The sequence below is a fragment of the Anabrus simplex genome, chromosome 1, assembly GCF_040414725.1.
Source record: "Anabrus simplex isolate iqAnaSimp1 chromosome 1, ASM4041472v1, whole genome shotgun sequence".
NCBI lineage: Eukaryota > Metazoa > Arthropoda > Insecta > Orthoptera > Tettigoniidae > Anabrus > Anabrus simplex.
In genome coordinates, this window is record NC_090265.1 from 1,424,230,630 (window position 1) to 1,424,256,504 (window position 25,875).

The 25,875-nt window shown below is 40.7% G+C and overlaps 1 protein-coding gene across 2 annotated transcripts in view; it reads left to right on the top strand.

The window, feature by feature from the left end:
* The first annotated feature begins 1,658 nt into the window (after window positions 1-1,658).
* RhoGAP71E (Rho GTPase activating protein at 71E) overlaps window positions 1,659-25,875 on the top strand; it is a 292,611-nt gene continuing 268,394 nt past the window's right edge. For both annotated transcript variants that reach the window (XM_067152936.2, XM_067152928.2), the window contains exons 1-2: window positions 1,659-1,907; window positions 2,001-2,156. In XM_067152936.2, coding sequence (XP_067009037.1) covers window positions 1,879-1,907; window positions 2,001-2,156 — 185 coding nt within the window. In that variant the 5' untranslated portion in view covers window positions 1,659-1,878. The remainder of the gene's footprint in view (window positions 1,908-2,000; window positions 2,157-25,875) is intronic.

Sequence of the window (25,875 nt, forward strand, 5' to 3'; positions counted from 1 at the left end):
ACTGTCCAGTTGTACTTCCTTTTAAAATAATCACCACCACGGAATGGTCAGCGTACTGACCTTCGGTTCAGAGGGCCCTGGTACGATTCCCGGCTAAGTCGGAGATTTTAATCGCGTCTGTTAATTCCTGTAGATCGAGGGCTATGGGTTTGTGTTCGTATTCATACGCATCCTCAAGTATATACAACACATGCAAAAAAAAAAAAAAAAAAAAACACAAAAATACTAGTGAGTACGGTATATATCCCTCCATATATGATTGCTGTTATGAAAGGCATCCGGCCGGAAAACTAGGCTAAGTCCATACAAAATCCTGCGCCAGGTAATTGAGAAAAGGTTAGAAAGAAGAGGAGAGTGTAATTATTAAGTATTTCCACAGAGGCTGGGTGGATCCTCAAACAGATTCTGCTTTATAATTTTTAAGACATAGCGAAAGACACGGCTAAGATAATGCTCGTTTGAAGGTTTATAAAGGAGAAATTTCATATTTTAAAATTTCATTCTTAATTATTGTGATTATTCAATTATTTTAACAAAAATATTTCCAATGAGTGTAGTGCATTCCTCTCAGCTGTAGCATAGACGAGTATGCAGTTCACACCAACACGCTAGATGTCACCACCATCGCTGTTCGCACTCCACTCAATGCTGTTGAGATACAGCTGTCCGGTATTGGTGTATTAAAGTATTTGTTGCTAGTCACCCATGGTTTTCAATAAAAAAATATTCATGCAGACATATTACTACAATTATCAGATTACTCTTTAATCATGCTCTAACTTCGGCTTATAAATTCAAATTATAGTTAGCGGATTCACCCATGTGTTCATGTAATAACTGAATGGTCGACACTACTCACATACTCTTTCAATGTTCCCATTTCGCCCTACATAGAAAACGTTTTTCCATACTTCACGCTCACAAAAAATACAAGTACCCACAACGGTCGCTCGCCTCGTTCAACAGCCTACACCTTCACTTGTTCTTGCTATTAAAGAATTTTTGGATAATTGTCATATTAAACTCTAAATTTTGACTAGTGAGTCATATGAGCTTCTTAACTCGCGTCCTCCTCTACATAACTGTAACCCAATCACTTTGCTATAACATCTCCTGACGTAACGTTCTCCACCTGTAACCCGAGTGTTTCTACAAGTGTTGAAGAACTCTATCCCTCATAAGTAAAACTCAGTCTGTTTCTCTTGAAGATTTGTGATAATAAGTGTTGTGATTGGGTAATGGCTTTTCAGTAGCGCCCAAGAATATTCTAAGAAGAAGAAGAAGAAGATCAGGATCCATCACGCCAGATTTCTTCGCTTTTGGTTAACCTCAGATTTTGGTGAGCAATGGCTTGAGGTGTCGATGGTACAGAAAGATATCTAAGATCCGAGATAAGGAAAGACTCCTGAGCTAACTCATAAGCTCGCTTTATTTTGGTAACTCAAAACATGGCTGCCCCGTATGAACTAGCCTCCGCAAGGAGTACTGATGTTTGTCCCATTTCCTAAATAATGTCATTCTAGCTCGTTTACCCTTACTGCTATATAAATACTCCCTGATGGCAACGGCCGTTCTTATGTTTTCTGAATGTAGTTTCGAGAAACCACCACTAGTTGCGGTATTGTCGGAAGCCATATTGATTTTTTGAAATATGAAGGCGAAGGTGTGGTTGTTTAGTAAACTGAGATGACTCTAATGCTTGAGTGTGTTTGTGTTATGATTATTTGTCATTTGAAAGTTAAAATGTAACGTATGCCAGTGCATTATTTAAGCCTATCGGTGATAATGGATGGTATGTATTCTAGTTTGCCTCTCTAAGCATATGTTGTCGAGATGCCTGTCAAATTGTTTACTGACATTTCACGTTGACATTTCATAATGGGCAGCAGTGAAGTTCAAGCCGGTAGGCAAGTGCACATTAATATTCTATCATATTTTACTGTGTTTTAAAAAAAACATTCAAGACAGGTATTTGAAAGATCCTTTATCTTCATATTTAGGTGTGTAGCCAGTGTGATAGGGGGTCAGGTAGATTGCTGGAGTGGAAGTAGGATGACCAGCTGGGCCGAGAGGATGCACCGCAGAGCTGCCACTTTCAGCAACGTGGTGACCTCTTGTGGTCATCCCAGTGTCCCATATCCTAGACGTCTGGAAAAGTAAGTAATATTACTTCTGAAATAAATACTTTTGTTTGTTTCTTATTTATGTACCGTAATTCTCAGGGTGATATGTTCGAGAAATAAATTGAAATTGTTAGCTGCCCTGTAGGAGGAAGACTGTAAATTATAACCTCAAATGCATAGCCTAATCCTATGTAGAAATCATTATTTATTTGTTACTGAAGAAAATAGAAGTCTTTATTGGGGTGACGTGTATGTAGTAAGACCTATCTGTGTTCAGTATCTTTTAGCATTTTTGGCGCCGACATCTAGGAGCGATTTCACTATTGTTTTTCCCTTTCTCGCGGTCAGTGTGAACAAGGCTGCCAACTTTTGAACTTATGAACTAGTAATAAGTTTTTAGGTGAAAGCATTCCACCCCTGGTCAGGACTGGTTAGATCTGGCTAGTGACAAAACCAGTGGTCTGGATAGGGTAGGTCCTGCTAGTGACAGAACCATTTTCTGGATTGGTTAGGTCCGGCTAGTGACAAAATCATTGGTCTGAATTGGTTAGGTCCAGTTATTGGCAAAACCATTGGGTAGAAATTCAATATGTGTTACATTAGTTTTATTGCATGATAAGAATGTAATATGTTGGAAATCTTAAGTGAAATACCGTGTAGAGGAGAGATGTGTTCACTGTGACAGCCAAGAACCCACCCGCCATCCCCCAGAATTAATTTTACTTTTATAACATAATACAATTTATCCTGGCCATTGTCCATCGCCTAACTGCATAGCAGCATTTTCATTGGGTGAGAGACAATCGGATATGTAGTCACTCCTAGCACTGAAGTAAAATGAATTCTGTTACCAGCCTGCGGTCAGTAAATTCACAACTGTTTTTTTCCCCTATGCTTGAACGTAGTCTAATGACTTTGTCACCTACCCTAGCGTATCCAGACCAATGGAGGTGCCACGCCAGATACTAAAGGCCGAAGGGCCCCTTCGCGGCTTCTAACCTGAGGGCTTACGCCCCAGACCCCCTTTGCTTGATCCATACCAATGGCTTTGTCACTAACCTACCCTAACGAATCCAGACCAGTGGCTTTGTCACTAACCTACCCTAACGTATCGAGACCAATCGAGGTGTCACGCAGGATACTAGAGGCCTAAGGGCCGCTTCGCGGCTTCTAACCTACTGTAGGTGTTTACGCTCCCAGACCCCCTTTGCTTGATCCAGACCAGTGGCTTTGTCACTAGCCGGACCTAACATATCCTGACCAATGGCTTTGTAAATTCAAAAGTAGCGCCGCTCTATTAGGTCTAGTTCTTTAGATGAACAGTTAGCAGCCCTGTCCACCGCACGATCACGACCAACGCGAGAGGGAAACAAATGACCATAGGGTACTTACAGGTTACATTTAATTGTGTTTTTATTGTGTGTGGGTTAGTAACGGAATATATTTGTCTTGATTGCTGGTAATGACATCATATCAGATTATATCACAGCCACTGGAAGTGCCACACTTGGTAATGACATCAGTAGAAATTCAATAAGTGCAGCCTAGGTTTTATAGCATTATAGTGGATTTGAAATAGTATAAATCTTATGTGGAACACCTTGTAAGTGAGAGATGTGTTCACTGCAAGAACCAGGGACCCACCCACCAGCACCTAGAAGTACGAGGGCTATTTTTTTTTTCAAGGTCCGATTGGTCACGAAATGAAACAGCAGTACAAATTTGACACTTTTCTATTAGTAACACTTACTGATACATCACAGCTATTTTTCAACATAGTCGCCTCGCAGATTGAGACATTTGTCGTAGCGTGGTACCATCTTGTCAATGCCCTCTTGATAGAACGTCGCCGCCTGCGCCTTTAACCATCTTTGTACGCCGATCTGCAGCGCCTCGTCGGTGTCAAAATGCTGTCCTCCTAGCCAGCGTTTCATGTGAGCAAAGGGGTGAAAATCTGATGGAGCCAAGTCCGGACTGTATGCTGGGTGATCGAAAACGTCCCACTGGAAGCGCTGCAGGAGGTTCGTGGTGGCAGCTGCAGTGTGCGGCCGAGCATTGTCATGGAGGAGAACAATGCCTGATGACAACATCCCTCTCCGCTTATTCTGAATTGCCCGTCGTAGACGTTGAATAGTCGCACAGTATGCGGCTGCAGTGATGGTGGAACCACGTTCCATGAATTCCACCAACAGAACTCCTTTCCGGTCCCAGAACACAGTAGCCATACACTTTCTGTTGGAGAATGTTCGCTTGAATTTCTTTGGCTTACTCGGGGGTGCGAATGCATCCACTGTTTGGATTGCTCTTTTGTTTCTTCCGTTTCAAAATGAACCCATGTCTCGTCCCCTGTGACAATTTTGTTAAAAAAATCCGGTCCTTCATCACGGTAGCGCTGGAGAAACGCTAAAGCGGCGCCCATTCGCTGTGTTTTGTGACGGCCAGACAGCATCTTCGGAACCCATCTCTCACAAAGGTTGCGGTACTGAAGTGTCTCACTCACAATTGTGTAGAGAGCTGACCTGGAAATTTCAGGAAACGAAGCACTCAACACAGAAATTGTGAACCGACGATTTTCTCGAATTGCCTGATCCACACGCTGAACAAGATCATCGGTTGACACACGCTTCCTTCCCTGGCCGCCTGCATCATGGACGTTACGCCCTGCTGTAAAGTTCCTGCACCATTGTCACACTTTGCTGTCGCTCATGCACGTTTCACCATACACACGACTTATTCGGCGATGAATTTCGGCTGCATTTTACCCCTCAGCCTGAAGAAATCGAATTACACCGCGCACTTCTCACTTGGCGGGCGAAGCGATCGTTGTAGCCATGTTTACGAGCGCGCTGCACGTTCACTACTGACGGGACTGAGGTGAGGCGCATAACGGTCATTTCAGAGACGTTGCGCAACACATCTGCGCAGCGGTTCATCATATATTCGCGGGCGTTTGACTGTCGCGACCGATCGGACCTTGAAAAAAAAATAGCCCTCGTACATTTACTTTTATAATGTATGGCATGCTTTCACCTAACAACTTATCACTAGTTCTTAAGTTCAAAAGTTGGCAGCCTTGTGCACTGCTTGATCACATTGACTGTGAGAAAGGAAAAAGCGAAAGTGAAATCGCTCCTAGATGTCTGCACCAAAAAATGCTGCAGATTCTGAACTTTTGCTGTGACGTCTGCGTTGAATTCTGAGAACGACCCCATATTGTATAAATTTCAGCCAACTGCAGTGGCTATTGACACGAGTGGTGGTATGGGGAATGTTCCACCGTTTATAGGTACCGGTAGTAATTCGATTGCAGGTCAGGGACCCACCAACCTGCCCTTAGAACTATTCTTGCTTACATAGAAGAATTGAAACGTGACTGTGTTAATGTGAATGGGGCCATTTTCTGTGACATTATTAGTTGGCTATGATGAAAGCAAGTTTCCTACTGTCTCAGATAGAGCTCTCGTCATATCTGGCATCAGGGCTACCACACAAAGCCAAAATAAGAGGAGTACCCAGGTTCAAAAAGCAGACCAATGGTCTTGTCACTTGCCAGACCTATCCTTAGCAGATCAATGGCCTCATTGTATCTACAGTCTTTGGCCGTATTATTAGACACACCTTCAATTTTTAACGTAATGTGAATTTAGGGGGTATTATCTTGATTGTTTAAATGAAGGGATTACATTTCTTCAGACATTACAGATTATTAATAATTGACACTGTTCTCTCTAGGATCTCTCTGTTTTTACAGATCGCCCAGCTAACATAACCTAGATATATGGCAGTTAAATAATATTGATACATACTGAGGTCACAAAGTGTCGCAGTGCCTGGTTTGTATCCGCCCAAGTCTTCTTCACTATGGCCTCACTGTAGTAAAACTCTAATCAGATTTCTTTCTTCTTCTCTTGCCTCTCTGCCTTTAGCCTCTTCCAGCTGTCAGTTGATGGTAGGGAGAACTTTAGTCTCAGTGTCTCGATTAGAAAAGGTTCTCTGGTGAGTTCATAGACGAGCCTTGATCTTGTGTATTTAGATACGCACAAAGTTGTCTTTAGATAGCGAGCCTTGAACCTTTCCAACGTCCTAAGATTGTTCTTTGTCAACTTTTCCCAAATAATCCCTATACCGTAAGTTAGGATAGGAATTATTTTTATGTCAAATAGCGTCATAATGGTCTTCTAAGATAATCTAGTAAAAAATTTAATGTTGTAAATTGCTTTTATTGCCCTATTGCTCTTAGTCTTATGCGTATTCTGTAAGAGTGTACTGTCATCTAAAGGGTTAAGCCAAGGTATTTGAAGTTATTTACAACTTGTAATGGCTCATGTTTGAAAGTCAATACATCTTGAGGGGAAGCCCGCCCTCCTTTCCTTTAAGATCATGTGTTGAGTCTTTCTTTCTGATGTTATGACCTTGTTTCGCCTCAGCATGTTATGGACCAGGTTAGTGAGGACTTTATTTTCCTTAACTAGTGTATTACCGAGCTCGATAGTTGCAGTCGCTTAAGTGCGGCCAGTATCCAGTAATCGGGAGATAGTGGGTTCGAGCCCCACTGTCGGCAGCCCGGAAGATGGTTTTCCGTGGTTTCCCATTTTCACATCAGGCAAATGCCGGGGCTGTACCTTAATTAAGGCCACGGCCGCTTCCTTCCACTTCCTAGGCCTTTCCTATCCCATCGTCGCCATAAGACCTATCTGTGTCGGTGCGACGTAAAGCAAATAGCAAAAAAAAAAAAACAAGTGTATCAAATTTAGAAGAGATGATGCTTCACTTTACAGTGTCGAATGCCTTAGTGAAGTCAATGAACACAGCATGAAATTTTCCCTTTGGAAGCCTGATAGAATTTTCTGTGTCATCTAGTAAATTACTTATTGCCTGTATAGTATTTTTACCTCTTCTAAATCTGAACTGTTCTTCTGGAATGTTCTCGTCTATTTCCTTGTTTAGTCGTTCCGTTACAAGTTTTGTTAACTTCAGTAGGTTGTTCTCCAAAGCGATCCCCCTGTCAAAGTTAGGATCATGTGTATCTCTTTGTAGAGCATCTACAGTATATTATGGAAGTTTTCCACGCAACCGGTATGTCCCCTAATTGTAGACATAGGTTCATGAGATTCGTGAGAGATGGTAGGATGATGTCCATGGCTGTTTTTAGATGCTCGCTATAAATACTATCTGGCCCTGCAGCTTTCCTATCTTTTATTTTGTGTACCTCCTCTTGTGTAAATAATGCGAAGTCGTCGTACTCTGTTCCATTGGGTTTCTTCAAGTAAGCATATGAGGAATTTTGTGGGTTCAGGGTCTTGTTGAAATGAACCTCCCAATTGTTCATGTCTATTTTACTAGCAGTTTGTGAATTCCTAGGTTTCAAAGCTAAATAAGTGTCCTTTATTGCCTCCGACACCAATCTGCTAGCTTGCAATTCAATGTAAGCCTTTCGCGTACTCTTTAAGAGATCCTTATATTGTTTCCTGAGATAGGTATAACAGAGGTGCCAACTATTACGGATTGTCCGTAATTATTACCGATTTCACTTCGCGATTACGGAGTTACGGTTAAAGGGGAAATTATTACGGAAAAGCTGACATTATCACGAAAAGATAATTTTCTACGGAAACAAAAGAAAAGGAAAAATGTTCAGTCCTTTCGAGCCTTTCTCCTAAATCGTCTTTATTTCAATGCTTGTGAGTTGGCAGCGATAATTATTCAATGGTGACTTCCTTTTGCTACCCATAAGCGTTGTAAAATTCATTGTGATTGAAGGAGCTCAGGTGCTGCTCTTCTCCACTACAAATCCTTCAGTAATGTTATATTTTCTGTGTTAAGTGTACCTGACAGTTGACAGAAAGATTAAGAAGTGAGGCCTACATTAAGCACGTCTGCACTGGTATCGCTAATGGTTCAGAAAACGAAAATTTCATCACAGTCGGAAGGATGCTTCAAGAAAAACTACACTGAAAAGCAGCTGCTGCGTGAGAAACAAGCTACAAGGAATGTTTTATCACAGAACCAACAGGTTGCGTGCAAATGTTATTGTGTAATATGATATACTTTTGGATAGATTGCTATAGGGAAGGGCAAAAGGGGTGTCATTATCAAGAAGGAATGAGCATGCGTTGGACTTGACTCGAAATTTTTCTCAGGGACGGAGGGCGATTAGTGATGATCCACTTCAAAGTTGGCACCTCTGGTATAATTTTCTACTTTTGCTACATGTAGAGCATATAATACCTGTTTTCTTTGCAAGTAGCAAGCTTGGTTGAACCAATTGTGATCTTCTTTTTTTAACTGTTGTAGTTGCAAATTTATGGAAGATTTCTAATGCAAAAGCTGCAGAATCTAGATATTTCTTCAGTATTATGTTACTTAGATCATCAAGGCTGCTCTTATCTTGCTTTAATATGTCTTTATTTGGAATCCGAGACGTAGGGTTACAGAATTTCATCTTATCATTTATGCTTGACTGATCCGTTAACTTGAAACTCACTAAGACGGGGCAATGTTTCTTCAAAGGATACTCTGAGACTCTATAATCCATTTGATGCAGTCTGGGTCCTTTAAAAAATGTCAAATCAATCGTACTGCTTCCATTATGAAAGAAATATGGCCTATCATATTTCCGATTGAAGAGTGTAAATCCTTCCTCATCCATTGTTCGGAGCAGCTCTTCTTTCCTATAATCATTCCTGTCTAATCTGCAGTTTTAGTCTCCTGCTACGATTGTGTTGTTTGAAGGATCTGTCTTTGATAATACTGACATTATTGAAGCTATTATGTCCTCAATTGGAGTTAGGGGCTCGACGTATGGTCTGATTATTACTAATCTCTTTGATTCAAGTATCATGAAGTTCACGTCTCTATATACACGATTCAGTTTCCAGCAGAGGGCTTGAAGAAGCAAGCTAGACCTCTTATTAGTCTTCCTCTTGCACCTTGTATTGCGAAGATCTGCTCAAAGTAGAAGCCTGGAATTTCAATCATATTAGTTGCTAGGATTTCTTTCATGTTTAGTATTTCGTGATTGTCAAACAGATTTCTCTGAGCTAAGTCCAGAGTGCTTTTTATCCCTTCTACATTCCATGGGAGGAGGTGAATCCTCAAACCTTGTCCCTTGTCTTTGCTGTCAAAAAATATGAAATCGTCTGATTAAGACCCCTTCTGGCCAGAGGCTTGGGGCAGTTATCTTATTAAGATCTTTTGGAGGGATTCTGACTTTAAAAGCTTTCCTTGAACCTTTTGTCTGCAGCTGTTCACATTCTTTCACATTCTATGCTCTGTTATATTCAATTTCCTTAGATGGCATTCTCACTTTTCTTTGGAGGTGCTCTGAGTCGTCCTACGTATAACCAAGCTCTCTCTTTGGTGCAGTTTTAATTTCTTGATCCTTTGATTTGTTGTCATCCTTAGTTGAGGATTGTTTTGTTCCTACAACTATTGATAGCCTGCGTTTACGATCGAAGACCTCTGACCTGGGTGAGTTGTTATTATTGCTGCTGTCATGAGTTTCAATCTGGTGAGATGAAATCAACTTCCTACTACTACCACCAGACAAAGCTTCATTTAAGCTGGAAATATTTTCCTGATGATGAAATTTCCTTAAATTCGGAACTGTGTCCATTTCTCTACTCTTTCTTTTTTTCCTGATCTCTGAGAGACTCTTCTTTTTTCCCTACAATAATTCTAGGAGATTTATGTGAAACTGCTCCCCTAGAGTTGTTGAAAGGCGCGAGGGTACTGGAACTTTCCACTGGTGGAATTGGAGCTTTTCTTTTTGATGTTGCTTGATTACGAATAGAATTGATCTCTTTGCCTAGAGCATTGTGAATTTCTTCTTGTATTTTGCTTAACAGGCTAGATTTCATGCTTTCCATAGGTTTCTTACTATTTTCTGTTTGAAATACAAGGCAATTGTTATTTTTGGTTTGCTGTCATTACATAGCCATGTCAATTTGCAGTTATTTCTTTTGGCTATATAAAATTCTCCTTTAGTCAAATCAGTACAAAGAAAATGTTGCCATTTGTTGCAGCATTCACACTAAGTGGCTTTGTCAGCGCTGTTTACTGTCTTATAGCAAATATTACATAAATCCGAATTGGTCGTCTCTTTGATGAGAGAGTATTTACTTGCTATGGTGTCATGTCACACTAGATTTTCTTGACTTTTAATAATCGATGCTTGGAATTTAAAGATAAGATAGATGAATTAATTAAGAGTAGGCAAAATGAAATCAGTAATCAATTTGGCATTTAAATTTGAAAATACATCAGTCCGAAACTTTCATTGTTGTAATAGCGGTTACACTGCATTTCAAAATAATCTCACTATAAACCTAAATTTTTTCCTAAAAGTGGAGGGCAGCTGCCTCTGCATGCCCCCTCTTGTTGCTGCCACTGTATTTACCGATGATGAGAACCCCTGGAAAGTGACAGGATTGTCAAATATAGTGATTAGCACAACATATGGCATCAAACAGACATCGTAAAAGAAATCTAACTATACCTGATGAGGGTTCAAATTTAGGCCCTCTAAAGTTACATATAGACGCCTCAGCAGTCACTACCACAGAAATGTAGACTTCAGCATAAAAGGAAACAATACTACAAATTAAATTCATCAACAGCCCATTAAGTTTCAGTGACGTTCGATATTAAGGGCTGTTTTTGCCTTGAATGAATCTCTTTTATCGAACGATCTTTCAGTATTAAAAATGGGATTTAAATATCGGACAGTACTGCATTTTAGATATAAATATGAAGATAGGTGAAAACTCATAACACAAGAAATTAATAAATACGTATTTATGTCAAGACAACATACTATTTAAAGGATACCTTCTGAAGACTCTACTTTACCGGCAGAAACTGATAATCACTGAGACACTGCACTTTACTAACAAAACAATCTCGTCAGTATCCTGCCAACAACGAAGTTCTGATACTTCCCCACGCTCGCCAACATGCTAACGGCTTTGGAGGGGTAAATTTACAAATGTCAGATGATACATAAACTTAATGATATCCTTATATTGCAATGATATATGTGAAGTGTTCGATATTTAAAGGGTATTCAGTATATGTGTGCGTGCATGACAAAAAGGGACCACATGTCGGGTATTGAGATAAAGGTACTGTCATGTTCCATAATATGTAACTAATATCGTGTAATTAATTGAATGCCTCTGAAAGAAATTAAGGCCTTAAATTAACATGTAATGTTACAACATAACATTTCATAAGTTTTCAGTAGAGCTGTTTAAAATTTGGTTACTTTATGACACAAATAATTACTAAACTATTTGGCATTTTCATGTTCACCAGTATTCTGATGTAGATTTTTTTAAAACGAATCTTACCAACATGTATTCTTTACGGTTCAAATTTGCATGGAGATCTATCTATCAATGTTAAGTCTCTGAGGTTTTATGACTTGCGGAAGGTCACTGAAGACAATTGCAACACTACTGCACTTGACAAAATTTATCACTTACCTTAATGTTTGTTAATCACAGCCAGCATAAGACAGGAATATCAGTTATTCATGTTGAAGCCTGTGTTTTTGGGCATATTATATGCCATTTCACTGTCTGGTTCCGATGTCGTACCTCTCCACAGTAGCTGCAGTTGAGTCGAGATCTCTTCTTTGGGGAGAATTATCTTGGATTTGGTGGTTTTCTCTTCTGAGCCTTTTTTTTTTTTTTTTTTTTTTTTTTAAGGCGTTACACTTTTTGAAGAAAATGATGATGGCATAATTATTGGCAGAAGAGGAGAAACAGAAGCCGGCTCCATAAGATTTTCACTTGAGGTGGTTGGTGGCAGCGTTGTAGCAGGGAAAGAAGGGTCTGATTTTTTCATGGAGATACATGTGTCTATTGATGTTAAGTCCTTGAGGTTTGATGACTTGCGGAAGGTCACTGAAGTTAGGCGGTGGATCTTCTGGAAGGATGGTGTAGGGTACTTCGTCAGAAACTATGGATTTCTTTGTCAATACTACACCAGGGTGCTCTTTCATACACATAAAGTGATGTATCTGGGTTATTTGTGGAATGTTTTCCATTCCAGCATGGAACTTTTTTTGCCGGTCATATGCAGGAATTGTTACATATCCGGATTCTGTGCCAACAGCGACAGGAATAATAGAGCTAGAAACCTGACAACTTTTAATGGCAACATTAATTAAATCTTCAATAACTGCACTTTCATTTTTCTGGAATTCTCTCTTGAAACAACCAAAATACAAATCAAGTTGAAATTTCGTGTGTCCCACTGGAAAAGAAAATGAAATTCTGCAACTACTGTTCTTTCTTGTCTCAACTCTGCACATGAGATATCTCATTTAAGATGTTTCTGTTTAGCCCAACACAGTTATCAGCATGGAATTCTAAATGCTCCTCACCTAATTTCATTTAACCTAATGAAAATTTTTCCAAGGAGTGATGTACAAGGGATAAGACAGTATTTACTCCTTTACCTGCAATACAAGCTTCTGGAAAAATGTACCAGTACAAAACAAATTTGGTAAGTGTTTCACACGCTACACCAAAGAGACCCTCCTAGTAGCCTGTAAGAAAGAAAATGGTTCCAACTTGTTGTGGATCGTATGGTAACTACACCTGTTGAGGAAAATTGCAACTATAATGCATTATGCCTTTGTACAGTATGCGAACCTTTTCTTGAGCCCTGATGTCCTAGTGCATAATGGGAAGAGGAGAAACAGAAGCCGGCTCCATAAGATTTTCACTTGAGGGGGTTGGTGGCAGCGTTGTAGCAGGGAAAGAAGGGTCTGATTTTTTCATGGAGATACATGTGTCTATTGATTTTAAGTTCTGGAAAAATGTACCAGTACAAAACAAATTTGGTAAGTGTTTCACACGCTACACCAAAGAGACCCTCCTAGTAGCCTGTAAGAAAGAAAATGGTTCCAACTTGTTGTGGATCGTATGGTAACTACACCTGTTGAGGAAAATTGATACAGGAATTCTCTCTAATGGTTTACAACTGTCAGAATATAATGTATGAATGTACTTCTTGGACATGCTGGTTGGGAGAACCATGAGATCACTTTTTTGTTTTGTAGAGATCCGGCCTGGCATGATAAGTGCATTTTGTTCACTGAAATTATTCATAAAGTTGACTGCATGTTTATGATTTAATTAATGTTGCCATTAAAAGTTGTCAGGTTTCTAGCTCTATTATTCCTGTCGCTGTTGGCACAGAATCCGGAAATGTAACAATTCCTGCATATGACCGGCAAAAAAAGTTCCATGCTGGAATGGAAAACATTCCACAAATAACCCAGATACATCACTTTGTGTTACAGCTATGTGGCCCAAGAGACAAAGGAGTTTCCAGTTGTCTAATCCCTTTTCTACAATTTTCTGTGGTCTTTTTATAAGCAGTCCACTCTTCTTGGACATGATTAAGATGATGTATAGCCTTCTCCATCATTTTTTTTTCCCCTCCTCATCCATAATTGACAGTTTTCCTATTACAGTTTGATTGCTTCTACGAGTCATACAAAGATCAGTCTTGGGTTTCTGAACTACTGTGTTACTGCAAAATGTAGGCCAGATGGAATACCAAGATGAGAGTGATACAGGAATTCTCTCTAATGGTTTACAACTGTCAGAACTGTTTGAACTTTGGGAATATCATGTAAAATACTTACGTCCACATCAGCAAAGGCCTCCTGCTACTCGTTTGTTGTGGAAGTTTTAAAAGGTTGACTTTCCTCAAAATCACTATCCTCACCAGAATTTTCACTTTCAAACTCGAGGGGTGCACTGAAGTAGTCTGAAATAACATTCAGTAGTTCCGGCGCTCACTGTCTGCGTATTCTTTTACGATAACATCTGCTGCATTACTAGGCCCTGACATTGTGAGAATTATTACTCGTTATTTTGGAACCTAATCGTTTTTAAAACTTAATAAACTTAAATTCACAACTATACGAATAATAAGGAAAACACCACATTTCTCTACGCTATGAAATACACTGAAAAACTGCATCGTTATTGGAAATGTTTGGAGCAGACAGGACTATGAAACCTATTACCTTTAAAAGTGCCCAGCTAGGGTTTATTTATCGTAAGATAAGATATCCGAGTCATGTTTGCGCAGCTGTGAGCGCAAGCGAGCAAGTTTGTGGAGCCTTGCTTACAATGTGAAAAGTAATCCCTTTTCTTAGTATTAAATAAACCTCATGTTTTAGCAGTGATTATTGTCAGAGGGCTTTTAAATTCTCGCAATAAGTAGATGACGATCTAAACAATACATAGGCATCAAAAACAAAAATTCGACATTTTACTCCCTTGAGTGATTTTTTACAATTTTTTCGTGAACTGTGGACCGAGAAATAATCCCTTTCCTTATGCACGCACACATATAGTGCCATTTTTTTCTTCATTCACTAACAGTGGCTTTTCCAGCACCAAATTCGTTAGCCAATTTTGTAACATTTTTCCCCTTGTCCAGTTACATGAGAACTTCCAGTTTTTCTTTTAATGTACACGAGCTATATTTCTGTTTGCTTGTCATCTTACTGTACAGTATTACACAACCAAGCACTAGATCTGTATTCACTTAATTTAACAATGAAAATGATAAACACATAACTTGCTCCAATTTATTTTGTATATGTAGGCTACTGGTAACCAAAGCCAATATAAAGTGTCTGTTACATTTTTGCAAAAACTAAGTTAATTGCTGAAGAAAGGTCTATGATGCCTTTTCTATCTACCTATACACTTAGTTATAGCTTATGATTATAGATGACATTGCTATGCAGAAAATTCAGAAGTAAAATGTGCTTTAACAATCGTAGAACAAGGGTCTACATCAAACATGAATGTAATATACCTGATTCCCTCGTAATATGCTACAGCAATCACGGTGACCATTCCTTTTGCAATACTCGGCCAGTATTTTTTATCTTTGAATGGCGAATGTTTTCTTATTACCAAAATGATCGTGTAATCTGATAATAGCAATGATTGTGAACACCTATCTCCAAGTGCCGTAAAAAAGACGACCGAGGACAGAAAAAAGTTGCTTTTTAAAAATAAGAAATATACATGTGTATAAACTAAATGCCTAGAAGGTATAGGTGTGCCATACTTCCTGATTGATAATGTAAAGATGGTCTATCAAAAAATCTTCAGCTGTGGCCAAGGAGGGGATGAAAGATCAGATTGGTTTGAAATCAGAAGAAGAGTCCAGCAGGGAAGTGTCTTGACACCACTCCTTGACGAAAGTGTGATAACAGGAGTGCGATAACAAGTATAACTTGAAAATAATATTCTCTCACCCATGGGTAACTAATGCAGATATCGAGCTCGAATAATAATTATTTTACAATTATTATTATTGTATGTATAGCTTTGAAGTGTTACATCCATTTGGTATTAGTATTATTATTATTATTACATCATGTGTACATGCGATATGATCATGTTGTTTTTGAGGTTATGTCATGAATAGGCACTGTATATAAATATTTGTATCAGTCCATTTAATATAAATACCTGTAAATTAATATTATAATTTATTCTTACCTGTGTATATAAATTGTAATCCATAGTTGTGAAACACACTGGAACTTCCAGAATGGTAATAGGTGGCGAGAACGATTGAGAATATTCGGTCAATTGTAAACTGTGTATTTCGCATTTTAGAATTTTCACAAAGATATATTTTGTAATGTAACCTTCTAGAGCCTGGCCAGGCACATATATAAGGGGATGATCTTGACAGTAGAAGTTAGTTGTTGTTTGGAAGTTATTGGTTGACGAGTGATGGTGTAGCAAGAATATACTTGTGACCACGTGTTAGCTGACATGCCGCGGAAGGCAGTTGGCAGTCATTGGATTTCAAGTGTGTTTCAAAGTTGTAATCTCCATGTGCAGCGATTGGCAGTTGTTTTTATTAATGGCGGCTTTGTTGATATTCTCGAAGTGAAGCGTTTGTTGCGATACTGTGATTAAGGTTATGTGTGTGTTAATTTGTAAATACTTGTAAATAAATTAATTGTACCAACTGACAGCATTTCGTGCGTCTTTGTGGATACGTTAACTAGTGACCGTGGGACAGGACGTAAAATTTTACGAGTGAATACGAGTTTAGTAGTTCGAAATGCAAGTCATATTAGAGAATATGTCACTCAAACAACTCAAAGACAAACTTGCCAAGAGGAATCTCTTGACGAATGGGAAGAGGAGATCGCTACAGGCACAACTACGGGCAGAATTCGTGGAGAAGGGAGAAGATCCAGGAAAGTTTTATATCAAAGTTGATGAAGATGCCGACAAAACATCGAAAGATGAGGTGAATATTCCTCAAATGTGTTCCAACTTAATGACCATGATGCAGGCACTAAATGACAAATTTCAGACGTAAATGACAAACTTTCAGGCGAAATTTCTCAAGCTAACTCAGTTTTAACCCGACAAATATCACAAATGTACACACTGGTTTAAAAAGTTGAACAGGCCTAGAATCGAAAATTTGGACAGTAAATGACGAAATTTCATCGCAAATTACCGACGTCACCAGTCGTTTAACACAGCATATATTGGACATCAGGTCAAAACAGGGACAGGTTGACCAGATGGATAGAAGAGAAAGCCAGCTTGAAGGGGACCTCAAGGAAGGGGTGGAAATCCAGGTTTCCAGCATAAAACGGCAAGTTGAGGGAAGGATTTCTAACATCGAGGGAAATTTTGAAAGCCGTATTTCTGCTGTTGAAGGAAGGATAGAAAATCGGATTTTAACCATCAAGGGAGATATACAGAATATAAGGGAAAACATCCTTCACACAATAGAAGATAGACTAACGCAAACAGGGTGTATCACCACACCTCTAACCCCCTCAAGCCTAACTGGCAGTACAGCACACCTAGACCCGAAGGTGATTATAGAGAGCCTTCCAGAATACCACGGGCAACTGGAGGAGAACCCTACTAGCTTCGTCAAGGGATCGGTGAACCGATTGGGAAGGACTAATTTACCAGAGGACTTCTTCGTGCAACTCATCACATCGCGATTAAAGGGGCTAGGCGCTACTTGGTGGAACAACCTGAAGGGTTTAAATCTAAACTGGACGGACTTCAAGAGGGAATTCCTCGCTAGATTAAATTCCAAAGGGGTGAAGAGCTCCATGAAAAGGAAGCTACTGACTCAGGCACAACCCACTGGCTTGAGAGCTAGCGCCTTCGTCCTACAGATGTACCCACTCTTCAAGCGCCTGCACCCGGAAGGAAGCGAAAATGAGATCTTATCAGATATCACAGAGCTACTCCACAATACGATTCGGCCCGTTGTGAAAGTATCACAACCCAGATCCTTTGACGATCTACGCAGAATCATCGCCCAGCTGGAGGAGGAACATAAGAGCAAAGCTATGGAAGACCCCAGCACAGTTAGGAAGTGCTACCAGTGTGGAAGAGCGGGACACGTGAAGAACAAGTGCCCAGCCTTGACATTGGGAAACTAGGTCTGTACCATTCTGGACCGGGAACAGGAATGCGCCTCAAGACCTGACAGATAAGCAACCCTGGTCAGGTAGGAGAGGGATTGGTCGGATAGTGAGTAGAATAGGCCAACCCTGCCCAGCCATCATCTTAAGGATTGGCAACGACAATTTTTCAGCCATACTCGACAGCCAAGCAGGCCACTCATTTGTCAACGGGACTCACCAGATTACTACTGCCTGTGAAGCCTCACCACCTTGGAAAGGTAGTGGGAGCAGCGGACGGGGTAACCTATTCCATCCAAGGACAGACTAACCTAACTGCTAAATGCATGAACATGCCTATTGTAATTGATGTTGCAGTGATTCAGAACCTGATACCTGACATGTTAGGTCATGACTCTCTGGTGGAATACAAGGTGATCCTAGACTATGCAGCTCATGAAGTCTTTTTTGGGAAAAGACAGACGTCTGAAGGTTGCCTGGCACAATGGAAATCTCCGGACCCGCAAGGATACGGAAGTTGACGTAAACCTGGGAGATATCCAGTTAACACATCTTCGACCGAGTGAAAAAGAGGAGCTGAGACATATCTTAAAGGACCTTCTGGAAGTCATCACCAGTAAAATAGGATGGAGTACCACAGTAACGCACACCATTGAATGTAGCTCTTCCTCACCTATCAAGCAACATCCATATCCAATCAACCCGGATAAACACAACTTTCTTGATTTACAAGTTTCATTTCCGTATTGATGGTTCACTAATATATAGATAAGAAAAGGTTCCATCTTATCAATACAATTTTATTATTAACTACAGGACTGGTTTCGACCCTAAACAGTCATCATCAGCTGTACATTGATACCTTAACATATGTCAAATAATAGTTAATGTGCCTTTCTAAATGGAGAAGCCATGGGGAAGCATTATGTCCAAGCGTCCAAATTGGGCATGTTTGAGAGTAAAATGGTTAATATAATACAGTTGTGGAGTTATCTTTTAGGCCTAAAATTTATTTGTGGAATTGATAAGGTGGATCCTTTGTTATCTATATAAATGCAACTTTGTCAGCCAGAAGATTCAAGAGATGGAAGGGTCTCATCGAACCCTCTGCATCCTGTTGGGCTTCACCTATCGTCCTACCAAAGAAGAAGAATGGGGAGTATCGACCGTGTATGGACTTCCGCAGGTTGAACGAGAAGACCGTTGATGCCTACCCTATGCCTGACCTGAAAGACTCGCTGAAACAAGTAAGTGGGGCTAGGATTTTCAGCACGCTGGATCTCAACTCCGGATACTGGTAAGTGAAGGTCAAGGAGAGTTCTAGACCACTGACTGCTTTCATGACACCGAGAGGATTGTACCAGTTTGCAGTAATGCCCTTTGGATTGAAGAATGCTCCTGCCACCTTCATGCGACTGATGTATAAGGTATTATCAGGATATGTTGGAGATTTTTGCCAAGCGTATCTTGACAACATTTTAATTCACAGCAAGAATTTTCAAGAACCCTTTGTACATCTGAGGAAGGTGCTGGAACGACAGAAGATTCATGGACTGACTTGCCAACTGGGGAAGTGCCACTTCGCCCAGTCCCGCGTAGAATATCTTGGCCAAGTCCTATCCTCTGAAGGCGTAGAAAGGCAACTGGAGAAACATCAAGCTATCGAAGAAGCTGAACGCCCACAGACCAAGCGACAAGTACGTCAGTTCCTGTGCTGTGTGGATGGTATAGCAGCTTTGTGCCACACTTTGAAGAGAAGGCAATACCACTCACCGATCTACTCCATAACAACTGCCCATTCTGATGGACCAGCAAGGAAGAGACAGCATTCCAAGGCATTAAGGCTGCGATATGCAACGCTCCCGGTCTAGCCCATCTCGACCCTCAACGGAAGATGTGCCTGCAGATGGATGCCAGCGACTCCGGCTTAGGAGCAGTGCTATTCCGGGAGAGGAGTGATGGCAGAAGGGGCATCATCGAGTATGCCAGCAGGAAGCTATCTCCCACCGAACAACGCTACTACACTGCCGAGAAGGAAGCCTTAGCCGTGGTGTGGGCCATGGGCAAATTCAAAGGATACTTGGAGGGAAGGAAGTTCCAGTTCTACACCGATAACGCCGCTATCAAATGGTTGAACTCGGTCTCTGGCTCAAAATCTAAATTGATGTGATGAGCCCTGTTAATCGCAGAATTTGATTTCGATGTGTGTCACGTCCCAGGACCGATGAATATAGGAGCAGACAGCTTATCTAGGCACCCGGCGATGGAACCTGAATCTAGGAACACCCTTGTCGAGAGGAAGTTTCCACAAAAATTCGAGAGTGAGCCTAAGGAACCTCTCCTGATGACTATCAAGAAGGAACTTGATCTGGGAGTGATCAAACATTGGCAGGAACAAGACAAGCCGTGTAGGACCATGACACAGTGGATTAGGAGACAAAACACCAATAGTCGACTTGTCCTGAGGGAACTCAAGATGTGGTACAAGAACTTCTGGATTGACGGAGGACTCTTGATGTACAGGTCGCACCTCTCCGACACACCTGCAGTAGTGGTGATCCCCAGATAGCATACGATGGATGTCCTCGAGAAGTTTCACAACAGCACGGAAGTCGGACATGCAGGAGGCGAGGATACATATCAGTCTATCCGACGACGATTCTTCTGGGGCAACATGCGGAAAGACATCCTGGACTACGTGAAGGGGTGCTACATCTGTGCCTGCACCAAGGCGAGCAACAGGAAGGCATATTCCAGCCAACGAGGAAGATGGCCACAACGCCCGTGGGAGGTCATAGTCCTGGACTTGATTGTTCCTTACCCTAGAACACCATGTGGTAAAACAGACCTCCTAGTAATCACTGATGTTTTCACAAGATGGATTGAGGCCTTTGCGATACCTGAAGCCACGACGGGACGCATCACCAGCCTGCTACAAGACGAGGTATTCGGCTGCTACAGTTATCCACGGTGCATTCTGTCAGACAACGGGAGTCAGTTCACGTCGAGGAAGTGGAAGCAAATGATGATGGAATGGGGTGTGGAGCAATGGACCACCCCTGTATACAACCCAAGGGCAAATCCAACGGAATGACAGAACCAGGAGCTGAAAAGGATGCTATGAGTCCACCTGATTAGACAAAGAACATGGACTGTGGGACCGTCAGATACCGCAGTTACTCTTTGCCCTACGACGACGCATCAACCATGTCACCGGCTATTCCTCAGCAGAGCTGTTTCTTCGGACGATAGCTGTATGGCACTGGGAATTGGGAGATTCGTCCACTATCCACTTTGGGTCAAGATGGTGCAGCTGTTTCCCTGGCAGAGTGGCAGCAGCAGCAGAACATCAAGGAGAGGCAAGCTTTGGCTGAGAAGAGATCGCTTACCCAGGCCAAGGCTCAAGATGTCGAAGAGATGCAGATCTTCCTACCAGGTGTAATAACCCCTCAATGGGGGTATATGCATATGTGAATATATTTATTCATAAATCCAGCCAAGGGAAATCCAAAGTATCGGCGACACCGAGTACTTACAAACAGTAGGGACTAAATTTACGCGATGAGAAAAATGCCAAATTGAGAATTGAGGCCGTGGTAAAAGGGCTTCTCCTAATAAACATTCCAGAGTAAGCGCAGATAGCGCAGTGGAAACTATGCTAGATAATTTTCAAAAAATATTAAAAGAAAACGGCAGGAGAAATAAGGGACATGACAGGTGAAAATTAGATGAGAAACCAAGATAAAAATTTGGAAATATATATATATTAGAAAAATCAAATCAATTTTTTACAATATTAGAAGAATAGAAGTCAGTACAAATACGGAATTTTCCCAACCAGAAATAATACAAATAGTTACATCAAGAGTAAAATATTCAAGAAAATGGAAGCAAATAAAAGAAGGGGCCAGGAGAGGAAAGGGATGGACAAAAAGGGGATGAATACAGTTTAAAGAAAAATGTTGAACAACGAGAATAAGAAAGAATGTTCGCAGTTACCAGATTGAAGTATACCAACATGAAGTCTACTAAGCAAAGTCTAATGTCATGTGAAAGTTGCCACCTCTTCAATTAACACCCAAAATAGGCACAAATAAAGATTGTCCTACTGGCTTAAGTCACTGTATACAATAATGAAACAGTCTCCAAGTGTACCAAAACATACATGGTGAAGCATTAACCACAAGTGTGTATAGGAGTCGCAGAGTTGCGGATATACCACACGCACATTTTGAAAGCAAACAGTCACTGGATAGTCAATAGAGGCTTTGAAATTGAAAATGCAAGTAAAATCTCGGCCTGGAAATGCACTGCTCCCAGTCAAAATTTGCAAATAAAATAGCTCCAAATGCAACACAGCATTATTTACAATAAGGACATTTTTAGTTTGTCATACCTCATCTTGAACCAAGTAGTTCTGCCCAAAAATGGAGAGTCCAGGGCACATGTCGCTAAAGACGGAGATGATGTTAAAGGTTCCTCCCTCCACACAGGCCAAAGTCCATCTCAACACATTCAGAGGAAGGCCGGGTATTTATAGTGTGGAATAATGAGACATATGTCTGGAATATTCCAGAAGTTAGTGGAGCATGCGTGACAAAGCGGACGATGTCACATGACGTCAGGCAGCGAAAGGGAGGTTAGTTTATCGTCGGTCGGAAAGGTGGATAAGGCAGAGTTCGTGCAAGGTATGATGTGTGCAAATCCACATAAGTATGTAAATTCCAGTTGAAGAGAAAATGCGGTGTGTATCCAGATGAAGGTAAGTCCATATTAATTGTAGAAAAAGGTTATGTGCGTGGCGAGGTTGATAACAGTAGTTGCCGGTGAGGTGAAGAGTCCGTTACATCATCCGCCGGGCACCAGAAAAAAATCCAAAGGATTTTTTTTTTTGTAGTTGTTGAAGCAGCTGGAGATAAATGAAGACGGTTGGTGGAAGACGAGAAGCGGAAGATACAGTTGAATGGCGACGGCGAGGCGGCCCCAGGAACAGCAATGGAGGGCCCTTCCATGAGCTGGAGCGGGGGTCGATAGCAGCCGCAATGGTATATCAAAGAGAAAAAATACTGCAAAACAAAACAAGAGGCGGCAGAAAAATGTCCAAACACAATAAACATGCCTAAATAGAGAAATAGAAAATAGAAAAAGGTAAAGGAGGAAAGGAAACAAGAAAAGGGCTAACGCGTTAGCAAAGGGAAAGGGTAAGGAGAAAAGGGTAGTGATGAATTAACATAGAAATATAAATATAAATATCACAAATGACAAGAAAATTTAAAGAATTTAAAAACAATTACAAAAGAGAAAAATAAAATGGTTGGGAAGTTGTATGTACACTCCCATTACAACCTGTGCCAATTGGCTGGGAGGGAGACTGGAGAAACCTGTGTGGAGGGAGAAAAAAAAGGAAATTTCATAAAGGGAAAGAAAAGAATGGGGGGATGAGGCAGACAAACAAAGAAAAAGAAAGGAACAAAAAAAAATAAATAACACTGGGAGCAATAGACATTACCAGACCAGATGGAGAATAGAGAAAAAAAAAAAAAAAGCAGAAAGAAGAGGAGGTAATAACAAGAAAAGAAAAACACAGGGCAAAAGAAAAGAAAATCAAGATATGAAAGTTTTTAAGAATGAAAGCGCTTGAGCTGATTTAGATGAAGTTTTTTAGTATCAAACAAATCAGTAGTAGATTGCAAATATACAGTGACAGGAGTAGGGAAAGACAAAATACGGTATGGTCCAAGCCATCGAGGAGCAAGTTTGGCAGAAGTGGCATTAATTGCCGAGCTGTGTGGATGATTAGCAACGAGGACTAAATCACCAATATTAAAAGTGGATGGCTTATGACGAGCATTATAAGCTTTTTTGTGGACCTGTTGAGCTTTTAACAATTGATCAAAGGCGTCTTTCCAGAGTGATGAAGAGGATGGCTGATCAGAAGATTCAAGGAGGTTGTGCAGATCCCAGGTTAGAGAAAGAGGAGTTTGAAGATCACGACCAAGAAAAAGCTTAGCCGGAGTCTGAGCAGTAGAACTATTGATACTAGAATTAAAGGCTAACGCCAAAGAAGAAAGATGAGAATCCCAGTCTTTCTGGAAAGAACTATGAAATATAGATAAAGCAACTTTGAGATTACGGTGATACCTTTCCACGGTGTTGGACTGAGGGTGGTAGGGAGAAGTCAAGATACGCTTGATACCCAGCTGAAAGCACATATTAAAAAAAACACTTGAAGTAAAAATAGAAGCATTATCAGAAACGATATTAGCAGGCAAACCGGTAATAGGAAAGATTTGTTCAGTGAGTAAATTAATGATGATCTTAGTAGAGAATTTCCGTAAGGGTCGAAGGACTAGAAATTTTGAGAAGGCATCCAACAAGGTAAAAATGTACAAGTTGCCACGAGAAGAACGAACTATGGGTCCAACTAGATCAATGAAAAAGGTTTGGGCAGGATGAGTGGGTGGCAGGGCAGAATGAAGACCAGCAGACTTTATGTTTAAAGGTTTAGATGTTTGACACAATTCACAAGTTTGAACAAAAGTGCGAATAGATTTGCGCATTTGAGGCCAAAAGAAAGAGAGGCAATACGGTTGTACGTTTTAGTGATGCCTAGATGCCCGCCCACAGGGGAGGAATGATAATATTGCAAAATCATGGGTTGAAGAGCCTGAGGAAGCACCACTTTAGGAGAAGCTTTCTTAGTGGGTTTGTAAACCACGAGATCTTTAAAAATAGTAAAGGGACCCTGATAAGAGGGATCAGAGATGGATTGTTTGAGTTGGATGCAGAACTGATCGGTGAGCTGATGCGACTGACAGGATTGAAAGGAAAGAGGAAAGTCTGTTAACGAAAGAACCGCATGAATGGAGGAAGATGAAGGCATCATAGAAAGATTCGGGGGTAAATCGTCGGTAGTACTTGACTGAGAAGTGGAAGTGTCAAATAAGCGACTAAGAGCGTCAGCTACAGAATTCTCAGTGCTAGAAATAAATTTAAGGGAAAACTTAAATCTGGACAATCGCATGAGCCAACGGCCAGTTCTACCAATTTTAGGTGCGTTATGTAACAACCATGAGAGAGCCTGATTATCTGTCTTGACAAGAAATTCTTTATGTTCCAAATACTCTGCAAAGTGTTCAATGGAATTTAATAAAGCCAAGGCTTCACGCTCGAAGATAGAATATTTTCTCTCAGTAGGAGAAAGAAGTCGACTGAAATAGGCGATAGGTAGAGGAACATCATTAACAACCTGAGTTAGAACACCAGCCACAGCAAGATTGGAAGCATCAGTATGTATTTCAAAAGGTAGGGAGAAATCAGGAAATTGAAGAATGGGAGCATGCATCAAAAGAGACTTAAGCTGAAGAAAGGCGTCCTGTTGAGATTGAGTCCAAATGAAAGGGACGTTTTTACGTTTCAGATAATTGAGAGGCTCAGCAATGTGAGAAAAGTTAGGAATGAACCGGTGGTAGAAAGAAACCATGCCTAAAAAGGTGCGTGTTTGTTTGAGATTTTTGGGAGGTGGAATATTAGAGATAGCAGAAGTACGTTCGGGATCGACAGCTACTCCCTGAGATGACACAATGTGACCTAAGAACTTTATAGAAGTTTGAGCTAGAGAAATTTTAGAGGGGTTAACTGTCAGACCAATAGAACGTAGTCTGGAAAGAACTTGGTGTAGATGCGACATGTGGGACTCAAAATCTGGGCTAAAGATTAAAAGGTCATCAATATAAGGATAGAGAAATTTGTACTTGAAATCTGAGAATAAGGAATCCACTAATCTCTGCATGATTTGTGACCCCAAGTTCAATCCAAAAGGAACTTTTGTGAACTGAAAGAGGCCATTTGGGGTGATGAAAGCAGTAAGGCGACTGCTCCGAGAGTCCAAGGGGATTTGGTAGTAAGCAGAATTGAGATCTAAAAGAGAAAAATATTTAGCTTTAGAAAAAAAGTGGAAAGCGTTTTGCATTTTAGGAATAGGATAGGAGTCATAGAGGATTTTGGAGTTTAATTTACGGTAATCAACTACCAGGCGCGAAGAACCATCAGGCTTGTCGACAAGAAAGGCCGGAGAGGCATAATTGGAAGAAGATGGGACAATGGTACCATCCAGAAGCATTTTGTCAATAATGTCATCCATTTTGGCCATCCGAGGAGGGCTAAGATGGTAAGGAGACGAACGAACAGGTGTTTCATCAAGTAAATCAATGTGAGCCTGATAATTAACAACGGAGCCTAAAGTATCTGTGATAACATCGGCAAATTCAGATTTCAAGGCCTCAA